The sequence below is a fragment of the Sinohyriopsis cumingii genome, chromosome 16 (genome assembly GCF_028554795.1).
Source record: "Sinohyriopsis cumingii isolate HCF-2022 chromosome 16, ASM2855479v2, whole genome shotgun sequence".
Taxonomy (NCBI): Eukaryota; Metazoa; Mollusca; class Bivalvia; order Unionida; family Unionidae; genus Sinohyriopsis; species Sinohyriopsis cumingii.
Window position 1 is genome coordinate 95,378,675 of NC_142976.1, and position 18,002 is coordinate 95,396,676.

Genomic DNA, 18,002 nt, shown 5'->3' on the forward strand with positions numbered 1-18,002 from the left:
TGCCATCAGTTAACACATGGTTATATTGCGTTATGCAAAAGTAGCTTTGTCGGAGTGAAACATATCATGTAAAATGAAATGATTTACTCTCTCTCTCTCTCTCTCTCTCTCTCTCTCTCTCACACACACACACACACACACACACACAAATTAAGGTGTGTTTCATTGAGTAAGATATATTTTGACAAATATTCTTAACAAAAGTCCATACATTTTGTTAATTTTTATCAGCCGTAACAAAGAGCAGGTACTCTTGATACTGTATAATTTATTTAAATCATACAATCGATAAGGTAAAAATTCCTAGACACTATTGTAGATATCGATTGTAAAGGCAAAATACCCAACTAAACGGGTTTCTAAAATTTTAATTTAAATGATTTATGTATCTTGTATTTAAAAGTGGACACGTATTCTGATTATTCAACATTACATATCTGGTGAACCACACTGCGTTTTGCTGAGGGTATACATTCAAAAATTGCTGTGATTAAACGAGAACACAGCGTGAAGAAATCATATCACTCCAAGTCTTCGATATTTGGAGCTAGATCTTTGCCGGTGATACCGTGTTTTGAAACCGCGTCTTACTTGTGCTTGAGCTTTCAACATGATTCTATAATTCTTTTTGATCAAAATTCATGGCAAAGATATTCCTGTAAAGACAATTTTCCAATAGTTTGGTGGAATAACTATATATAAATCTCATATTTAAATAACGATGATATATTGTTTAACTACAAGACTTAGTTTGGTTTATTTACCCATGTTCAGGGAAGCTTACGAAACCACAAAAACAATTACTCAGATATTAACCATACGCCAATGTATTGATACCATTAGTGATAATAACTGTAAATTCTGGATTTTCATAACGGCAATGGCTATCTCGCTGTGCAAACAGAGATTTTATTAAAAATCAGCAAAATGTGTAATTTTCCGAGGCAGCTTACTATTGGGACAATCGTGACGTAACAATTACGTAAAATAATTGAACCGTTTATTGTGGATTTTACCGCTTTAAATGTTTAATTTCGTCCAATGCTACATTTGCAGCGTCAGCTTGTGACTTTCGACTAAACATAAATTGCGTTGCGTAAGTTGGTGAGGTAGAATGCGTCATTTTCATCTTGTAATGGTTTGCATACAAAACAGAGTGTATGCGTAAAACACTGCTCTCAACGATGAACAACGGCGCACCAAAACATAATAACATATATTCAGCTCCCGAACATAATTGATTTGGTTAACCTTTACTCGAACCTAGCAATCTTGGTGTCATGGTCTATATCTGTGATTACTCAAATAATGACAAAATAATCAAGTATTGTTAAAGAAACTCTTATGTTAAGTGTTTAGGCTCTAATAAACAGTAACTAAAGAAAGAGTGGAAATAGCAAGCTTAGAAAAATATAACAAATATTTTTTTTTCCTGGAAAAGCACAGTAAAAATTAAAAAAGAACTTATGGTTTTAAGAATCAAATCCAAAAATAATCCTAGAATAATCCAAAAATTAAATTGTAGAAGTCCTTGTAATGAAATGTTCTAATGAAATCAAGTTAAATTGCCGACGAAAAATAAAACAAATGAAAGGCGATGACGTATATTGTAGTTAGCATGGTGTCAAAGTGTCTACAGTTCTTTGTTGATTTACGAAAAATAATATTCCGGCGTTTGAATTTCCGAATAAAATTTAAATAAATGTCTTTGTCCAAGTACTCTGTATGACTTAGTCTTATAGAATCCAAATAATCTGAATAAAAGTTAAAATGATAACTACAAACTGGCCACAAACAAACGAACACCTTGACAATCTGGTGTATTAAGCCCAAACTGAGAAAAGTCTCCATCAACAAAGGTTATACAGTAACTTGAGACGCAAAGTGTATAGGATGAGGGTCACGTGATCACATTCTAGAATTACTTAGTAAATATGTGCAAGTCTAATGGCATGTGGACCAGTACATCCTCGATTTCACCATAATCATTCAGGAATTAAAAATTAATTTTAAAAAGTTGTTTACTTGACCCGCAGTCAAAGCCAGGAACTAGGTCAAAAATGAAAACAGTGTTTCAATTATTAGGTATTTATGAAAAGATTCAGGTCAAACTGAATTTTCTGGAAAATATCACATTTCTAGTAAACAAAATTGACATGTAATGAATTTTAAAAAACAACAACAGAAAACAACTTACAAACAGACAATTAAATTAAATCAAATATAAATGAAATCAAATATAGACACAACAAAACAAAATTAGCAGTTTTATAAGATCAGTTTCAATGGCGATCGTATTTAAAATTTAAAACTCAACTTATCTAAAATGTGGTGCATACATTGTGTAGCTAAACTCTACTAACCATATAATTTTAAATTTTATAATATAAACCTATTTCATTTTATTCCAGGCTCAGAGTACGAGCAACGGTTACTCAAAGAAAGTCCAAGCACAAGAAAGACGTCGAACGCGAGTTACCAAGATGGTTGTTGCTATCGTACTTCTTTTCGCCATATTCTGGCTTCCAATTCACGTCATCAACCTTTGGCTCAAACTGGACGCAAATTTCCCCAGAACACATTTCATGTTCGGTGTTAAAATCTTTGCGCATTCTCTTTCCTATGCCAACTCATGCGTAAACCCGTTTGTTTACGCTTTTCTCAGTGATGAGTTCAGGAAGTCTTTTCGTAAATCTTTTCCGCAATTTGCGCAAAAACTGCATCTCTGTACCAACGCTATCGATGATGAGGCCAAGAGCGGTGGGTACACTGAATATACAAGAATGGTTTTAACTCAAGAGGGAAAGCACCTGATGGAAACAGATTTATGACCTGTGCGATTAATTTTTGTTCTGCATTCATAAAACCAGCGGCTCATGTAAGCCGTAAGAGGATTCTAGATATTGCAGACAAAATTGTATCGGAGACACGGTAATAGTTCTGGTGAAATCATAAATAATGCGAATAGCAAGGAAGACACGTACATTGATAAAACTGATGTATTCCAGGAATGAAAATTGCCCAACTAAATTTCTGTCCGAAATGATGGCATCAACAATACGCACAGTAAATACTTAAAGACAATTTTATTCTATCATGTTTTGAGCATTATATATTTCCATGGACCCATAGTTCTAAACCCTGTTACCCAATGCTGTCAGTCGTGCGTGTTGCTTTAATTGTTGGCATTCGTTGAAATAACACTTGGAACGGTTCATAGGAACTGATACTTTACAAAACAAACTTCTTCCATCACATCTTTGTTTTATTGAGGTGTGGGTGTGGGACTCTTTTCTTAGATGGTGAAAGGGTAAATACTGTGCTTCGTATACAAACGAAAGTTGCTGGTACCTCTAAGGAACTCAACACTTTAATGATGACTGTCGATCAGTAATTTTAGGACAGCTTCATTAAAAATAATATGACAACACGAATACAGTATTAAATGGTATATAAGATTCATTTTCAAAACTGAAAGAAACTTGCCTATAGTGACAGAAAACAATAAACCTGGTCATGAAGTATTGACAATATAATGAAATGAAGAAGGAAATAATAACAAAAACACATAATGAAATGAAGGAGGAAATCTTAACAAAAACACTTTTATTTTTTTTATATATATAGTCTGTGCTGAACCTTTTTGGATGATTACAACTAAGTTGTGAGAAATCCTTTGTATCTGACTGTGAATGTTGTTAGTACATTGTATCTGACTGTGAATGGTGTTAGTACATTGAATCTGACTGTGAACGGTGTTAGTACATTGTATCTGACTGTGAATGTTGTTAGTGCATTGTATCTGACTCTGAATGTTGATAGTACATTGTATCTGACTGTGAATGTTGTTAGTACATTGTATCTGACTGTGAACGGTGTTAGTACATTGTATCTGACTGTGAATGTTGTTAGTACATTGTTTTGACTCTGAAATGTTGTCAGTACATTGTACCTGACTGTGAATGTTGTTAGTACATTGTATCTGACTGTGAATGGTGTTAGTACATTGTATCTGACTGTGAATGTTGTTAGTACAGCTATATTATTTCCGGGTGAAAGTGATCATAGATATAAGAATACAATGCTAAATGCATAATTCATCAAGAGATTACTTATATTTTTACACAGACAAACACACAAAAACACAGACACAAACACACACACACACACAGATACAAACACATACACACATACATAAACACACACACATACACAAATACACACATACACAGACACGAGCAAACACATGCACAGACACAAATACACACAGACACATTAAATTCTTCTATATTATCATAAGATAAACAGCCTAGGAAAATAATAAAGTTAGAAATGTAGTTATAAAGTAAAAGCAAATAGCCAAGAAAAGTGATAAAGTGAGAAAACGTGATCATATGAGAGTTAAAGAACGTTCTCAAATGAGAAATAAAGTTGTCACATGAGAGAAAACAACCAAAGAAAGTGAGATGAATTAACAAATTGTCCTTCGAAAGAATTTTTTTTTTAAAAATCAGCAGCAATCGTTATATATAAATAATATATATATATATATATATATATATATATATATATATATATATATATATATATATATATATATATATATATATATATATATATATATATATAGTAATAATAACAATAATGAGGACTTTGTATAGCGCCTAATCATTAGAAGCTCTAAGCGCTTTCCAACATTAGACAACACCTATAAGATAAAAAAAAACATATAATGTATTGACTACAAAAACAAACACCATGAAATTAGTAAACATTAAAAAACATGCTGAGAATATTTAAGGTAGGAAACATTATATATATATATATATATATACATATATATATATATATATATATATATATATATATATATATATATATATATATATATATATATATATATATATATATATATATATATATATATATATATATATATAAAAGCAAAAAGTCACCGTGATGTTAAGACCTTTAAAACAAAATCGTGATCGTCATTTAAAGGCAAAAGGTGTTCGAATGGTCGAATGGAAATCAACCAAGCAAACTATTAAATTGCAAGAGAAAGATAAATGTGTTTCTTGTAAAAAGTATGTTATGCCAATAAATTGTAGGATAAGTCCTTTCGATAGATCTTTGTTGTGCTTAAAATGTGTTAAACTACAGGTAAATTGTAGCTCCAGCAAATATACGACCTACATGATAAACGTCTTCCTAACCATAGGCTAGTGATAAATACACAAACAAACAAACAAACAAAATATTTGCAAAGTATTTTTGATAGCAACATGTCGTAATCTAGCAGTGATAAATATCAGTGAAAAAGTTTGAATGATTTTTTAAAGCCGAACGTTTTTCATTGATAAAACCTTTCAGACAACAAGAGGTAGGTCTCTGATGAGCGTCATACTTGATACATTAGCGTTTCATCCAACTTTTAGAAAATTAAATATGACTGTGTTTTATTCCTCCCCCTCCTTGAAAATATAACGCAGCGTATTCAAAACTGCTTGATTCTGACATTCAGAAGTGACTATTGTTTGTATTCGGATCCCCTCTAATATCAGCTAAAGAATCAATGTCATAGATCTATCTTATGGCCATGAATTGACTGTGGGTAAATTATTTACCTTCGGACTTGCTCGGACTTATTCCGCATAACTGTAATAATCTTTAAGAAGCACGAAGTTCAAAATTTAGCATCCAAATATAAAATATTTAGAGTATGGTTGTCTTATTATCGGCGTAAGATTTTAGCATGTATAATATGAAAAATTAGGTTATTGCAAGTGTCTGTATAATTAGAAACGTTAGGTTAATGTAAGCGTCTGTATAAATTGAAACGTTAGGGTAATACAAGTGTCTGTATAATACGAAACGTTAGGGGAATGCAAGCGTCTGTATAACATGAAACGTTAGGGTAATGCAAGTGTCAGCATAATATGAAACGTTAGGGTAATGCAAGCGTCTGTGCAATATGAAAGTTAGGCTAATGCAAGTGTCTGTATAGTATGAAACGTTAGGGTAATGCAAGCGTCTGTGTAATATGAAAGTTAGGCTAATGCAAGTGTCTGTATAGCATGAAACGTTAGGGTAATGCAAGCGGCTGTGTAATATGAAACGTTAGGCTAATGCAAGTGTCTGCATAATATGAAATATTAGGCTAATGCAAGTGTCTGTATAATATGAAACATTAGGGTAATTCAAGTGGCTGTTTAACATGAAACGTAAGGCTAATGCAAGTGTCTGCATAATATGAAACGTTAGGCTAATACAAGCGTCTGTTTAACACGAAACGTTAGGCTAATACAAGCTTCTGCTTAACACGAAACGTTAGGTTAATACAAGCTTCTGTATAACATGACACGTTAGGCTAATGTAAGCGTCTGTGTAATATGAAACATTAGACTAATACAAGCATCTGTATCATACGAAACGTTAGACTAATAAGAAGCGTATGTATAACATGAAACGTTAGGCTAATGCAGACGTCTGAATAATATGAAACGTTAGGGTGATGCAAGCGTCTGCCTAATATAAAACGTTATCGTAATGCAAGTGTCGGTGTAATATGAAACGTTAGGCTAATATAAGTGTCTGTACAAAATTAAATGTGATGGTAATGCAAGCGTCTGTATAATATGAAACGTGATGGTAATTCAAGCGTCTGTATAATATGACACGTAAGGCTAATACAAGCGTCTGTATAATATGAAATATTAGGCTAATGAAAGTGTTCACAAGTTAAGAAACGTTAGGGTAATGCAATCTTTTGTATAATATGGAAGGTTAGGCTAATGCAAGTGTCTCTATAATATGAAATATTAGGCTAATGCAGGCGTATGTATAACATGAAACGTTATGCTAATGCAAGCGTCTGTAAAATAATGAAACGTTATGGTAATGCAAGCGTCTGTATAATATTAAACGTGATGGTAATGCAAGCGTCTGTATAATGTGAAATGTTAGGCTAATGCGAGTGTCTGTATAATATGAAACTTTAAGCTAATGCAAGTGTCTGTATAATATGAAACGTTAGGTTAATGTAAGTGTCTGTATAATATGAAATATTAGGCTATTGCAAGCGTCTGCATTATATGAAATATTAGGCTAATGCAAGCGTCTGTATAATATGAAACGTTAGGTTAATGCAAGCGTCTGTATAATATGAAACGTTAGGTTAATGCAAGCGTCTGTATAATATGAAATATTATTCTAATACAAGCGTCTGTATAATATGAAATATTAGGCTAATGTAAGCGTCTGTATAATATGAAACGTTAGGTTAATGCAAGCGTCTGAATAACATGAAACGTTAGACTAATGTACGCGTCTGTATAATATGAAACGTTATACTAATTAAAGCGTCTGTATACTATGAAACGTTAGATTAATTCAAGTGTCTGCATAATATGAAACGTTAGGATATTGCAAATGTCTGTATAATATGAAACGTTAGGCAAATTCAAGCGTCTGTTTATTATGAAATGTTAAGCTAATGCAGCGTCTATATAATATGAAACACATGAGTAATGCTAGCGTCTGTATAAATTGAAACTTAAGGCTAATGGGGGAGCTCACCAATTAATATGTACTTTTGAGAGAGTGACGTATGTAAGGTGAAGTAGTTCGCATTTAAAACATGCGCAATGGAGAGATTGTTGGCATACATATATGCTACATTAATATAATGTGGATGATATTTATTTGGATATTGAACTTTTGGAAATTTTACATGATTTAAGCACACTGCTAACTAAAATGACTGCTCCCTTGTGTTGAAAAATCAGCCTGAATTAGTCTAAAGTGAACTATACATCACAGCTATTAAAATAGGGAAAATGAATTTTGCCAGACTAGCCAATACCAGCTTCTAAAAGTGCAATGAATGAATTACCAAATATATAAAATGTAAAAAAGTTATCGGCGCTTTTTATACAATTTACCTGTTAAGTTCAGGAAGTGAAAATGACCAAGTAGAGCTAGCACCTTTTTGAAAGGTGCACATTTGAAGTAAGGCCAAGATATATACTATATAATCCATAGTACACCCATCAATCATACACCAAAATAAAGGGAATTAAAGGTTCTTTTAATTATACCTAAGATATACAAGGTCATTTTTAAATAGCCAGTATAACCAGTGAGGAAAGCCGGGGAAATTCTTTTTCTTTAAAATCACAACCCTCATGCAAAATACGAAACTGTAGAGCGTCACCAATGCAAGCGTCTGTATAATATGAAACGTTATCGTAATGTAAGCATCTGTTTAATATGAAACGTTAGGTTCATGCAAGCGTCTGTTTAATATGAAACGTTAGGCTAATGCAAGCGTCTGAATAATATAAAAGTTTGGTTAATGCCTGCGTCTGAATAATACGAAACGTGAGGCTAATGCAAGCGTCTGAATAATATGAAACTCTAGGCTAACGCAAGCGTCTGAATAATATGAAATGTAGCTATGAATAAAGAGTTTGCGAGGAAAACATTTTTGTTATTGAACACTGTGCATTGTGACTCCCATTCTTGGGAGGATTGTGAATTTTATGAATGGATTAGTGAGTACGTTTTAGCTTATTTGAATAGGGTTTTGATAAGAAACATCAAACATCAAAATGAGTATATTTCGCTACAGTTGAATGTCATTTCCGTTAGAGGCTATACGCGGTTTCATGCCGGCCCTAACCCAATACAACTTTGGTTTAGAGGATATACTATGTCGAGTGTTTTCAAGTGCAGCCGTACACGAATAGCTAACATCTCGATTTTTACGCGCTGAAGTGGTTAATCTAAGACAGAATAAAGCTAACCATAATTAAAACGGAAACATGTCTTGTTTAAAAAAAATTAAACAATTATTATCGTGTTTATTTTATTATTATTGAGTTGCATGATGAATACAGTACATGGTTAACGTATTCGAATATAGTATATTTGGTCACAATGTGTACTTCCTGTTTTAGAGACAGCGTTAAGATACCTTGGGCAATGTTTGTTACCACCGTGTTCTAACTCTCGACCAAATAGCGCATGTTTTCGTCGGCACTAACCCTGTTTGTTTTAGATTTCTGAAGCTTTGAAAGTGAAGTACACATATTTGTAACAGGAACTAGTATGTCCAATAAAAATGACGGGGAGTTGTAAGGCGTAGAAGACAAATGCCTTTTATGTTGTAGGAGGTTGTTGATGTTAAATACTGCATAAACCATAATGGAATCCTTGGCTTGTAATAAATAAGTGTGTGTGTGTGTGTGTGTGTGTGTGTGTTGTAAAAATGTGGCATGTCATACGTTTCATCTGTTGTTGCGAACAGTTGCATTTTTTCCTGAAAATATGTCAATACAGTAAAAGGAGAGCCTAATATAAAACAGAATGATTAACATGAAAGGTAATTGGAGAGGCTTTTAATTTATATTTTTGAATTACCTTTTATTGCATTATGCTCTCTTTTCTTCCAAAACGTTTAATGTGTATAACCGATTTCTAAATCTCTAGTTATAGTATTGTCTCTGTCGCATATTTTAACCTTCGTTCTTAAAAACACGGTTTGTGTGATTTTATGATGCCAGTCATGAAGCTGGGTATCTGTCAGTACATTGTATACACTCACTGGATAAACTTTACGAATAATTAGAGATTAACAGCTTAATTAATATTTTTACTATGTATAATGCACTTGAAAAAAAATGTATCATATATTGATATATTATTAAAGAATGTTCAAAATTCCATCGGAACTCAAATTATGTAATAAAAATTATGATCTGCATAATATTTATAATAATATAAATAAATAAGTATTCTATAAATAATTATTCACAATGTACTGAAAATTTTTTTCATAATGCCTCTTCTTTTCAAATGAATTATAAGAATGTATGTCTTAATGTGTTACTATTTATCTGCATTTTTAAGGAAGTTACCAAAGCAACAGTGTCAAATGTTGTCGGATTTGTAATGAATCTTTTAGATGCATGCATTGCTTACCGAATATAAAAGTTGGGTTCAAGTGGAAAAAGCATAGACCCTGATCGTCCATCGCACAATCCACCGACAAACAAGAATATATGTGGTGAATATGTCCAGATCTGCCAGTGCATTATGCAGATGGCGTTAGATTCAACTTTGACGCGGTTAAATACGGTAATTGAACTACATTAGCTTCTGTTAGAATTCTTTCAGTTAAGATAAACTTTATACTAGTTGAAAAGGTCAAAACAACAAAATTAATCAAGCAATAATGTACAGCAGATCTGATTTCGAGTTCTGACCATTCTTCTGAACTTGACACCTTAGCTGGTAAGTCAAGAGGTGTATATTAGTTCCGTACGATACTGGGGACAAGTGAACCATGGTTGCCTCAGAGCGTAAGCGGTTACATTTCTGGCGATTCTCCAAACTGTTTTAATACGTTCTCGTGTTATTATGTCATTAATGTTAATTTATAATGTTTTTATTTTGCTATACATTTTTGTCGTACTATTAAAAGTAAGTCAGACGTTGTTATTTCTTTCTTTCACCCCTCCCCCCCCCCCAATTATTTTATTCCATGCCCTTATAACCTGACTGGACTCTACCCTTCCTTTTTATTAAAAAACGCATATATTATCAATGCGCTACAATATTTCTGCCTTCTCCATTCTCGCCTGCTTTTTTCATGTTGCTAACGTCACTATAGGAATAACAGAACAAACCAGGGTCTTCCCACCAATGATAGGAAAACACCTTGGAAATAATTCAATATCGTATATACTGGCGGATAAGTCGAGTCGGCTAATCGCGCCAAGCACAGTAGGCCATGTTAAAGTAGGAAAACACCTTGGAAATAATGCAATATCGTATATACTAGTGTATACGTCGAGTCGGCTAGTCGTGCCAAGCACAAAAAGCCATGTTAAAGATATCCCGATACACTAATCTCCACACATTTCAAAGTTCGCCATTCTGATTAAAGACTCATTCTGTTCTTCATGAGATCTAACAAAGAACATGGACTTTGAGTAAAATGAGTCAACTGAGCGAAGTTTCTCCTTTTGGTCGAGAGTACAGCTCTAACCATCTTCGCTAGCAAAGGTTCCGATATGATAACCATATCTACACCTTGGCTGATCGAGCAGATATTTTAGTGATTTGTCTTAGCGACATCTATTGGATTTCATGAGTTGCCTTCCTTAGTATGTAATGCTAACTAACCATTAGCGAGTAACAGCGGTGCATTGTACATCGGCCAAAAATGTAGGAGGCAGCTTACTTCAAAATGATACTTTGTAAATTTAACATATAAATTATGACTACGTACCAGAGGGAACCCATTATGGGCCGTCCATTTAGTACGTACGCAAGGAGGGGGGAGGGGGTTAATCCAAATGCATGCGCTAGCGTAAGGGGAATGTACTGGTAATGTCATGTCTAATACATAACCTGTTAGACTGGGTTCAGTCCACAGGGGCTGGTATCGTTGCTTACAATTTTCCTGTCATACATATACACTATAATAACTATAAGGGAGGACACTTCTCTCCGTTCTCGCGCGACATATTTAAGAATAAACGCTGATGTTTCAAGCAACGTTTCGCGTAGCGTACTAAATTTGGTACCGATGTTTACCTCAGGCATAAGACTTTGTATGCGTATCCACGGTATGGCTTGCTATTATACCTTTATGGAATGCCAGATCATTTTCCCACGCTACTGCTTGATATGGCCATGATCGCGCCCGCTTATTATGCAAGAACAACGCGCTGAATGGAATTCTGCCTTCTCATTGGCCAACTGAAAATATAAATAAATAAATGTAGGACGTCATTTTCTTTTAACAAATGAGAGAACATTTTTCCATTCATTGGGTTTTCACTTGCATATTAAGCGGGCGTGATCCTGACCATGTTAAGCGATAGTGTCGGGAAATGGTCTGGCATTCTTTAAATATATAATTTATTATATAGTACAAATATGACAGGTACATTGTAAGCAACGATACGAGCCCCTGAATTTTAGCGGACACTAGACGCCACTTTTTAAAGTTACGCAGCTTATTTCTTTGATGCAGCCAGACATTCAACGTTGGTGGACTATCTGTTCTATTAAACACGTTAATATTATTAATCCTTGATCGTTTTTGAGTGGATTAAATATAGGCCGTTCTATGGAATTGAGGAGGGGTGCGTCAAGCGTACGTAAGCAGCTGAGGGTGTGTGTATAAAAGTACGCATGTGTACAGGGAGGGGGGAGTGGTCAAGCATTGCCAGGTTTTTCGTACATACTAAATAGAACGCCCCTTACTGGTTCATTTGAGTGAAGGGTATTTGTACAAACACGGACCGGCAGTGTAAAATTGCTTATTTATTAGTCCATTCAAGTTATATGCTCCCCTTTTCTCGATCATCTAGGAACAGTGTTCAGATTTGAGCAACTTAATTTTGATTGGATGCAGTGGCCTGCTGACGCATCCAATTCAGTTCACAGACCCAAAGCACATAATTATTATCTGCTCGATACGCCAACATGTAGATTGGGTTAGTTATCAAATTGGATGTTTGGCTAGCGAAGATGATCTCTGACACAAGCAACGCAATAAATGAGGACAAATATATGTCGACTTGGATATTAATGCGGGTGGGGCGCACACGTAATAAGATAATAGTACATGAAGGCGTTCTATGATAGATAGGACAACACGCAAAAACATTAGCAAATAGCATTAAAAATGATTTCAAAAGCACGAAGAATAATTCACTCAGCCGAAATTCGACAAGGTGATCCAAGGCTTGAAACAAAAGAAAGGCATTAGCTTTCCGGAGGTTAGAAAATCTGAAAGTCACAGCTCCACTTAACACAACTGGCACATCTTACGTAATCGGAGTTGAAGCGGAAGCGGAGAATGTTGCATGCCACATCGTTCAAAATGGATGAGCTTCAGTGATTGTAAGGTGCCATAAAGTAATCGTATGACGAGTAGGAAAAGGCAAACTAGAGATATCGTAGGGTGAACTGAAATAATCGTAGGGTGAGCTTGGATAAATAGCAGGGTGAGCTGAAGTAATCGTAGGGTGAGCTTGGAGAAATAGCAGCGTGAGCTTAAGTAATCGTAGGGTGAGTTTGGAGAAATAGGAGGGTGAGCTGAAGTAATCGTAGGGTGAGCTTGGATAAATAGCAGGGTGAGCTGAAGTAATCGTAGGGTGAGCTTGCAGAAATAGCAGCGTGAGCTTAAGTAATCGTAGGGTGAGTTTGGAGAAATAGGAGGGTGAGCTGAAGTAATCCTCGGGTGAGCTTGGCGAAAGAGCACCGTGAACTGAAATAATCGTAGGGTGAGCTTGGAGAAATAACAGGGTGAGCTGAAGTAATCGTCGGGTGAGCTTGGCGAAAGAACACCGTGAGCTGAAGTAATCGTAGGGTGAGCTTGGAGAAATAGCAGGGTGAGCTGAAGTAATCGTAGGGTGAGCTTGGAGAAATAGCAGGGTGAGCTTAAGTAATCGTAGGGTGAGCTTGAAGAAATAGCAGGGGGAGCTGAAGTAATCGTAGGGTGAGCTTGGAGAAATAACTGCGTGAGCTGAAGTAAACGTAGGGTGAGCTTGACGAAATAGCAGGGTGAGCTGACGTAATAGTAGGGTGAGCTTGGAGAAATAGCAGGGTGAGCTGACGTAATAGTAGGGTGAGCTTGGAGAAATAACAGGGTGAGCTGAAGTAATCGTAGGCTGAGCTTGGAGAAATAGCAGGGTGAGCTGAAGTAATCGTAGGGTGAGCTTGAAGAAATAGCAGGGGGAGCTGAAGTAATCGTAGGGTGAGCTTGGAGAAATAACTGCGTGAGCTGAAGTAAACGTAGGGTGAGCTTGACGAAATAGCAGGGTGAGCTGACGTAATAGTAGGGTGAGCTTGGAGAAATAGCAGGGTGAGCTGACGTAATAGTAGGGTGAGCTTGGAGAAATAACAGGGTGAGCTGAAGTAATCGTAGGCTGAGCTTGGAGAAATAGCAGGGTGAGCTGAAGTAATCGTAGGGTGAGCTTGAAGAAATAGCAGGGGGAGCTGAAGTAATCGTAGGGTGAGCTTGGAGAAATAACAGGGTGAGCTGAAGTAAACGTAGGGTAAGCTTGGAGAAAGAGCAGCGTGAGCTGAAGTAATCGTAGGGTGAGCTTGGAGAAATAGCAGGGTGAGCTGAAGTAATAGTACGGTGAGCTTGGAGAAATAGCAGGGTGAGCTGAAGTAATTGTAGGGTGAGCTTGGAGAAAGAGCAGGGTGAGCTGAAGTAATCGTAGGGTGAGCTTGGAAAAATAACTGCGTGAGCTGAAGTAAACGTAGGGTAAGCTTGGAGAAAGAGCAGCGTGAGCTGAAGTAATCATAGGGTGAGCTTGGAGAAATAGCAGGGTGAGCTAAAGTAATTGTAGGGTGAGCTTGGAGAAATATCAGCGTGACCTAAATAATCGTAGGATGAGCTTGGAGAAATATCAGCGTGAGCTGAAGTAATCGTAGGGTGAGCTTGGAGAAATAGCAGGGTGAGCTGAAGTAATTGTAGGGTGAGCTTGGAGAATTAGCAAGGTCAGCTAAGTAATCGTAGGGTGAGTTTGGAGAAATAGCAGCGTGAGCTGAAGTAATCGTAGGGTGAGTTTGGAGAAAGAGCACCGTTAGCTGAAGTAATAGTAGGGTGAGCTTGGAGAAATAACAGCGTGACCTGAAGTAATCGTAGGGTGGGCTTGGAGAAATAGCAGGGTGAGCTGAAGTAATTGTAGGGTAAACTTAGAGAGATTGTAGGATGAACTGAAGTGATCATATGGTGAGGGGCTGATGGGAGAGGCATAAACTTTCAAAGAAATAATGTTAGTTTATATTATTTTCAATGTGCTTTTCCACAAGGTCCTAAGTTTTAATAAAGCCTAGCAATGAAACAGTCAAAATAAGACTCAAACCCTACGTCCAATAGTGGAACCAATTTTCATATTTAAAAAATAAAACCTAAAAAAATTATTATATTAAGTAAACCTTAATGTTTTCAGCAGAACCACCAGTAATTTTAGATCCTCTTGCATTCCTCGCGATACGAAATTAAAGAATGAAGAATACTGATGGTTTGGGGAATGGAAGTGTGGCTAAGTTAAATAAATTCTGATGGAATATACTGTAATAAATATGGAGTATGCGCATTTGGTTATAGCGCCCCGTTTTAAGGAATTCTTAGATTTGTGTAATTATTTGTGTGATTATTGGAATTCGGCGCAACTGAAATATCCTTAGCCTGAAATAATTCGCCAAATGCTAGGAGCAAACGTCACGGAGTGAAATGTTAGTGAGTTTCCATGATGCCATGGTTCACTAGTAGTGAATTCAGGCCAAAACTGAGTGAATGTCCCTGAGTAAGATAGTCCATATTAAAATATAGTGGTGTGCATTGGTGGTGTGACTGCAATGACAGTATTTACGGTAGGAAACCGGTAAATTACACAAAGGAATAAATAAGATGGGACTCGGCAGATACCGTTTACGTCGCCATGACGGCAAATGTGGTGCAGTTATATTGGTGAAATGTGGCTGGAAAAGCATACATTGACTGGCCTAAGGTGGCGGAGTTAAAATAGTTCCCAGTGTTAGGGGATACTGATATATTTTCTAAGGCGTGAACGGCTGGCGGTACGGAAACCTGATGAAGATAAACCATGCAGATGTGCGGTTGATAGATATTTGACAGGTTGTTTCATCTGTGGTCGGCAAAGCTCTCTGATGTCCTGTATTTCCACTACTTCCACATATATTTTGTGACACCATGTTAATATGGTGTTTAATGGTACATATTGATTGTATATGCATCTTCTACTTAAAGATCACCACTTAATAAATCTCTCCCTTCATGGGGCCTTTTAAAAAATGACAAAGTTGATCTTAAAACTGTCATAATAAACAACAGCCTTTCAAGAAATACTGATAAGGCGGCTGAAGCATCTTCTATTAAAATTAACAATATCCGAGACAGCCACGTTAATCTCGGTTTTAGGATGTATACCATATAATAGTTATTCCACTTTTCTCAAAATATCTGGAGCGTATTGGGCTCTTATTCGGGATCCAATACCAAGCACTTCAGCGATATATTAATCAACAAAGCATGGTTTAATTGCACAGGTAAAGAGGAAACCTGAGAACTGAAATGGTCCCACCAGTTGAACAGATAAAGTTCTGCATAAATACAATGTCGTATAAACCGAGCTAAAACTCATCATGCCATGAAAGAGAACATGTGGAATCCACGTAACAAACTGGCACGGTATATGGTACGGAAAGTTATTCATATGGTACGGACAATCATTCAAATGGTACGGAAAGTCATTATTATGGTACCGATAGTCATTCATACGGTACTGAAAGTCATTCCTGTGGTATGGACAATCATTCATATCATACGGAGAATGATTCATATGGTGCGGATAATCATTCATATGGTACAGAAAATCGTTCATATGGTACTGACAACCATTCATATGGTACACACAATCATTCATATGGTACGGAAAGTCATACATATATTACGGACAATCGTTCATATTGTACGGTAAATCATTCATTTGGTTCAGAAAGCCAGTCATATGGTACGGAAAGTCATTCGTATGGTACGGAAAGTCATTCGTATGGTACGGATAATCATGCATATGTTACGGATAATCATTCATATGGTATGGTATATTGTTAGCAAGAAAATAAATAGATCAGTATTCGATCATCTAAAAGAAATCTCCTGAAATAGCCACGACCCTACCAATAGTTCTAACACAATGGCCTAAACATTCTCGAAAATCCTTGAAAAACCTATTCGGAAAACTTCCGCCATGTGAAATCTGAAAAATAAGGTTCCTTTGAACTTAAAATCCGCTAACGCTAAAGATTACAACAAAGATAAAGTTGCTCACAGAAGGTCACATTACTCTGTTGATAAAGCCCATTACACATTAGAAGGACTATATAACCTGTCCATTATCAACTTCTCAGCGCGCTACTAATCTTCTTAATACAATTCAGAAAACTGGCAACTTCCGCCCTCGTAGCGAGAAATAACAGCGATATAAGCACCGAAACCTGAAAAGGACCATTTAGTCTGGCTAAAAGCATATATCAGGGAAACTTTGATAGAAAAGAACAGAGAACAGCCGTCGATTCTGACTTGAATAAATCTAGTTACCAAGTAAGTTAATGCACATATACATGCTGAATAATCTATTTAACCTAGGTTTGAAGGCCGCATATATTTTTATTCAGTGGGGCTGCCTATGTATATCAACATTTAAAGGGCCGATATTTTCCAAGTTCAGAAAAATCAAATTTGAGAGTCAAGGTAGATATCTCTTTCTTGAAAGCTATCCTTAGGATACGGATGTGCCTCAGATCAGCATAATATCAGGTACCCTTGAAGATATCAAAATTATTGACAGAGTAAAGCTTCTTAGAATAAATACAAATGTACATGTTATTGAGCGACAGTTACCGATATGCTTAAATATAGTTCGACAATATACACAATTCAAATTTTCGACCTCTTAAAATGTATGTACTCTTACCGATTACATAAAATTTACGATAACCCCAAAATCTTTCTAGACGGATTTTGTTTCTGCTGTCTAGGAGGACACATTTTTAGGCATTAATTTTAACCTCAAGCTAATTCGTCTTCGCATATTATATATGTCAGGGATAATGTGAAAAAAAGCCCTGGATATATGTATCGTGGCAAACACAGATTTGGGAGCATACAGGAAGTCTCATTTTGTCTGTGCATAATTTTATTTAGGTCTAAACATGACTGTGACTCGAATTTTGTAGCTGCAGTACTAGTAACACTAGTAGTAGTAGCTGTAGTACTAATAACAGTAGTATAAGTAGCTATAGTAGTAGTAACAGCAGTAGAAGTAGATGTGTAACAGTAGTAATAGTGGTAGTAGCTGCAGTATTAGTAACAGTAGTATTTAGCTGCAGTACTAGTAACACTATTAGTAGTAGCTGTAGTACTAGTAACAGTAGTAGTAGTATGT

General features: G+C 35.8%; 1 protein-coding gene across 1 annotated transcript in view; it reads left to right on the top strand.

Annotated features, from left to right (window-relative positions):
- The window catches only part of LOC149781017 (G protein-coupled receptor 54-like), a 105,719-nt gene extending 101,188 nt beyond the window's left edge, over window positions 1-4,531 (top strand). The window contains exon 4 of the mRNA XM_089938141.1: window positions 2,412-4,531. Coding sequence (XP_089794267.1) covers window positions 2,412-2,831 — 420 coding nt within the window. The 3' untranslated portion in view covers window positions 2,832-4,531. The remainder of the gene's footprint in view (window positions 1-2,411) is intronic.
- Window positions 4,532-18,002: the final 13,471 nt, after the last annotated feature.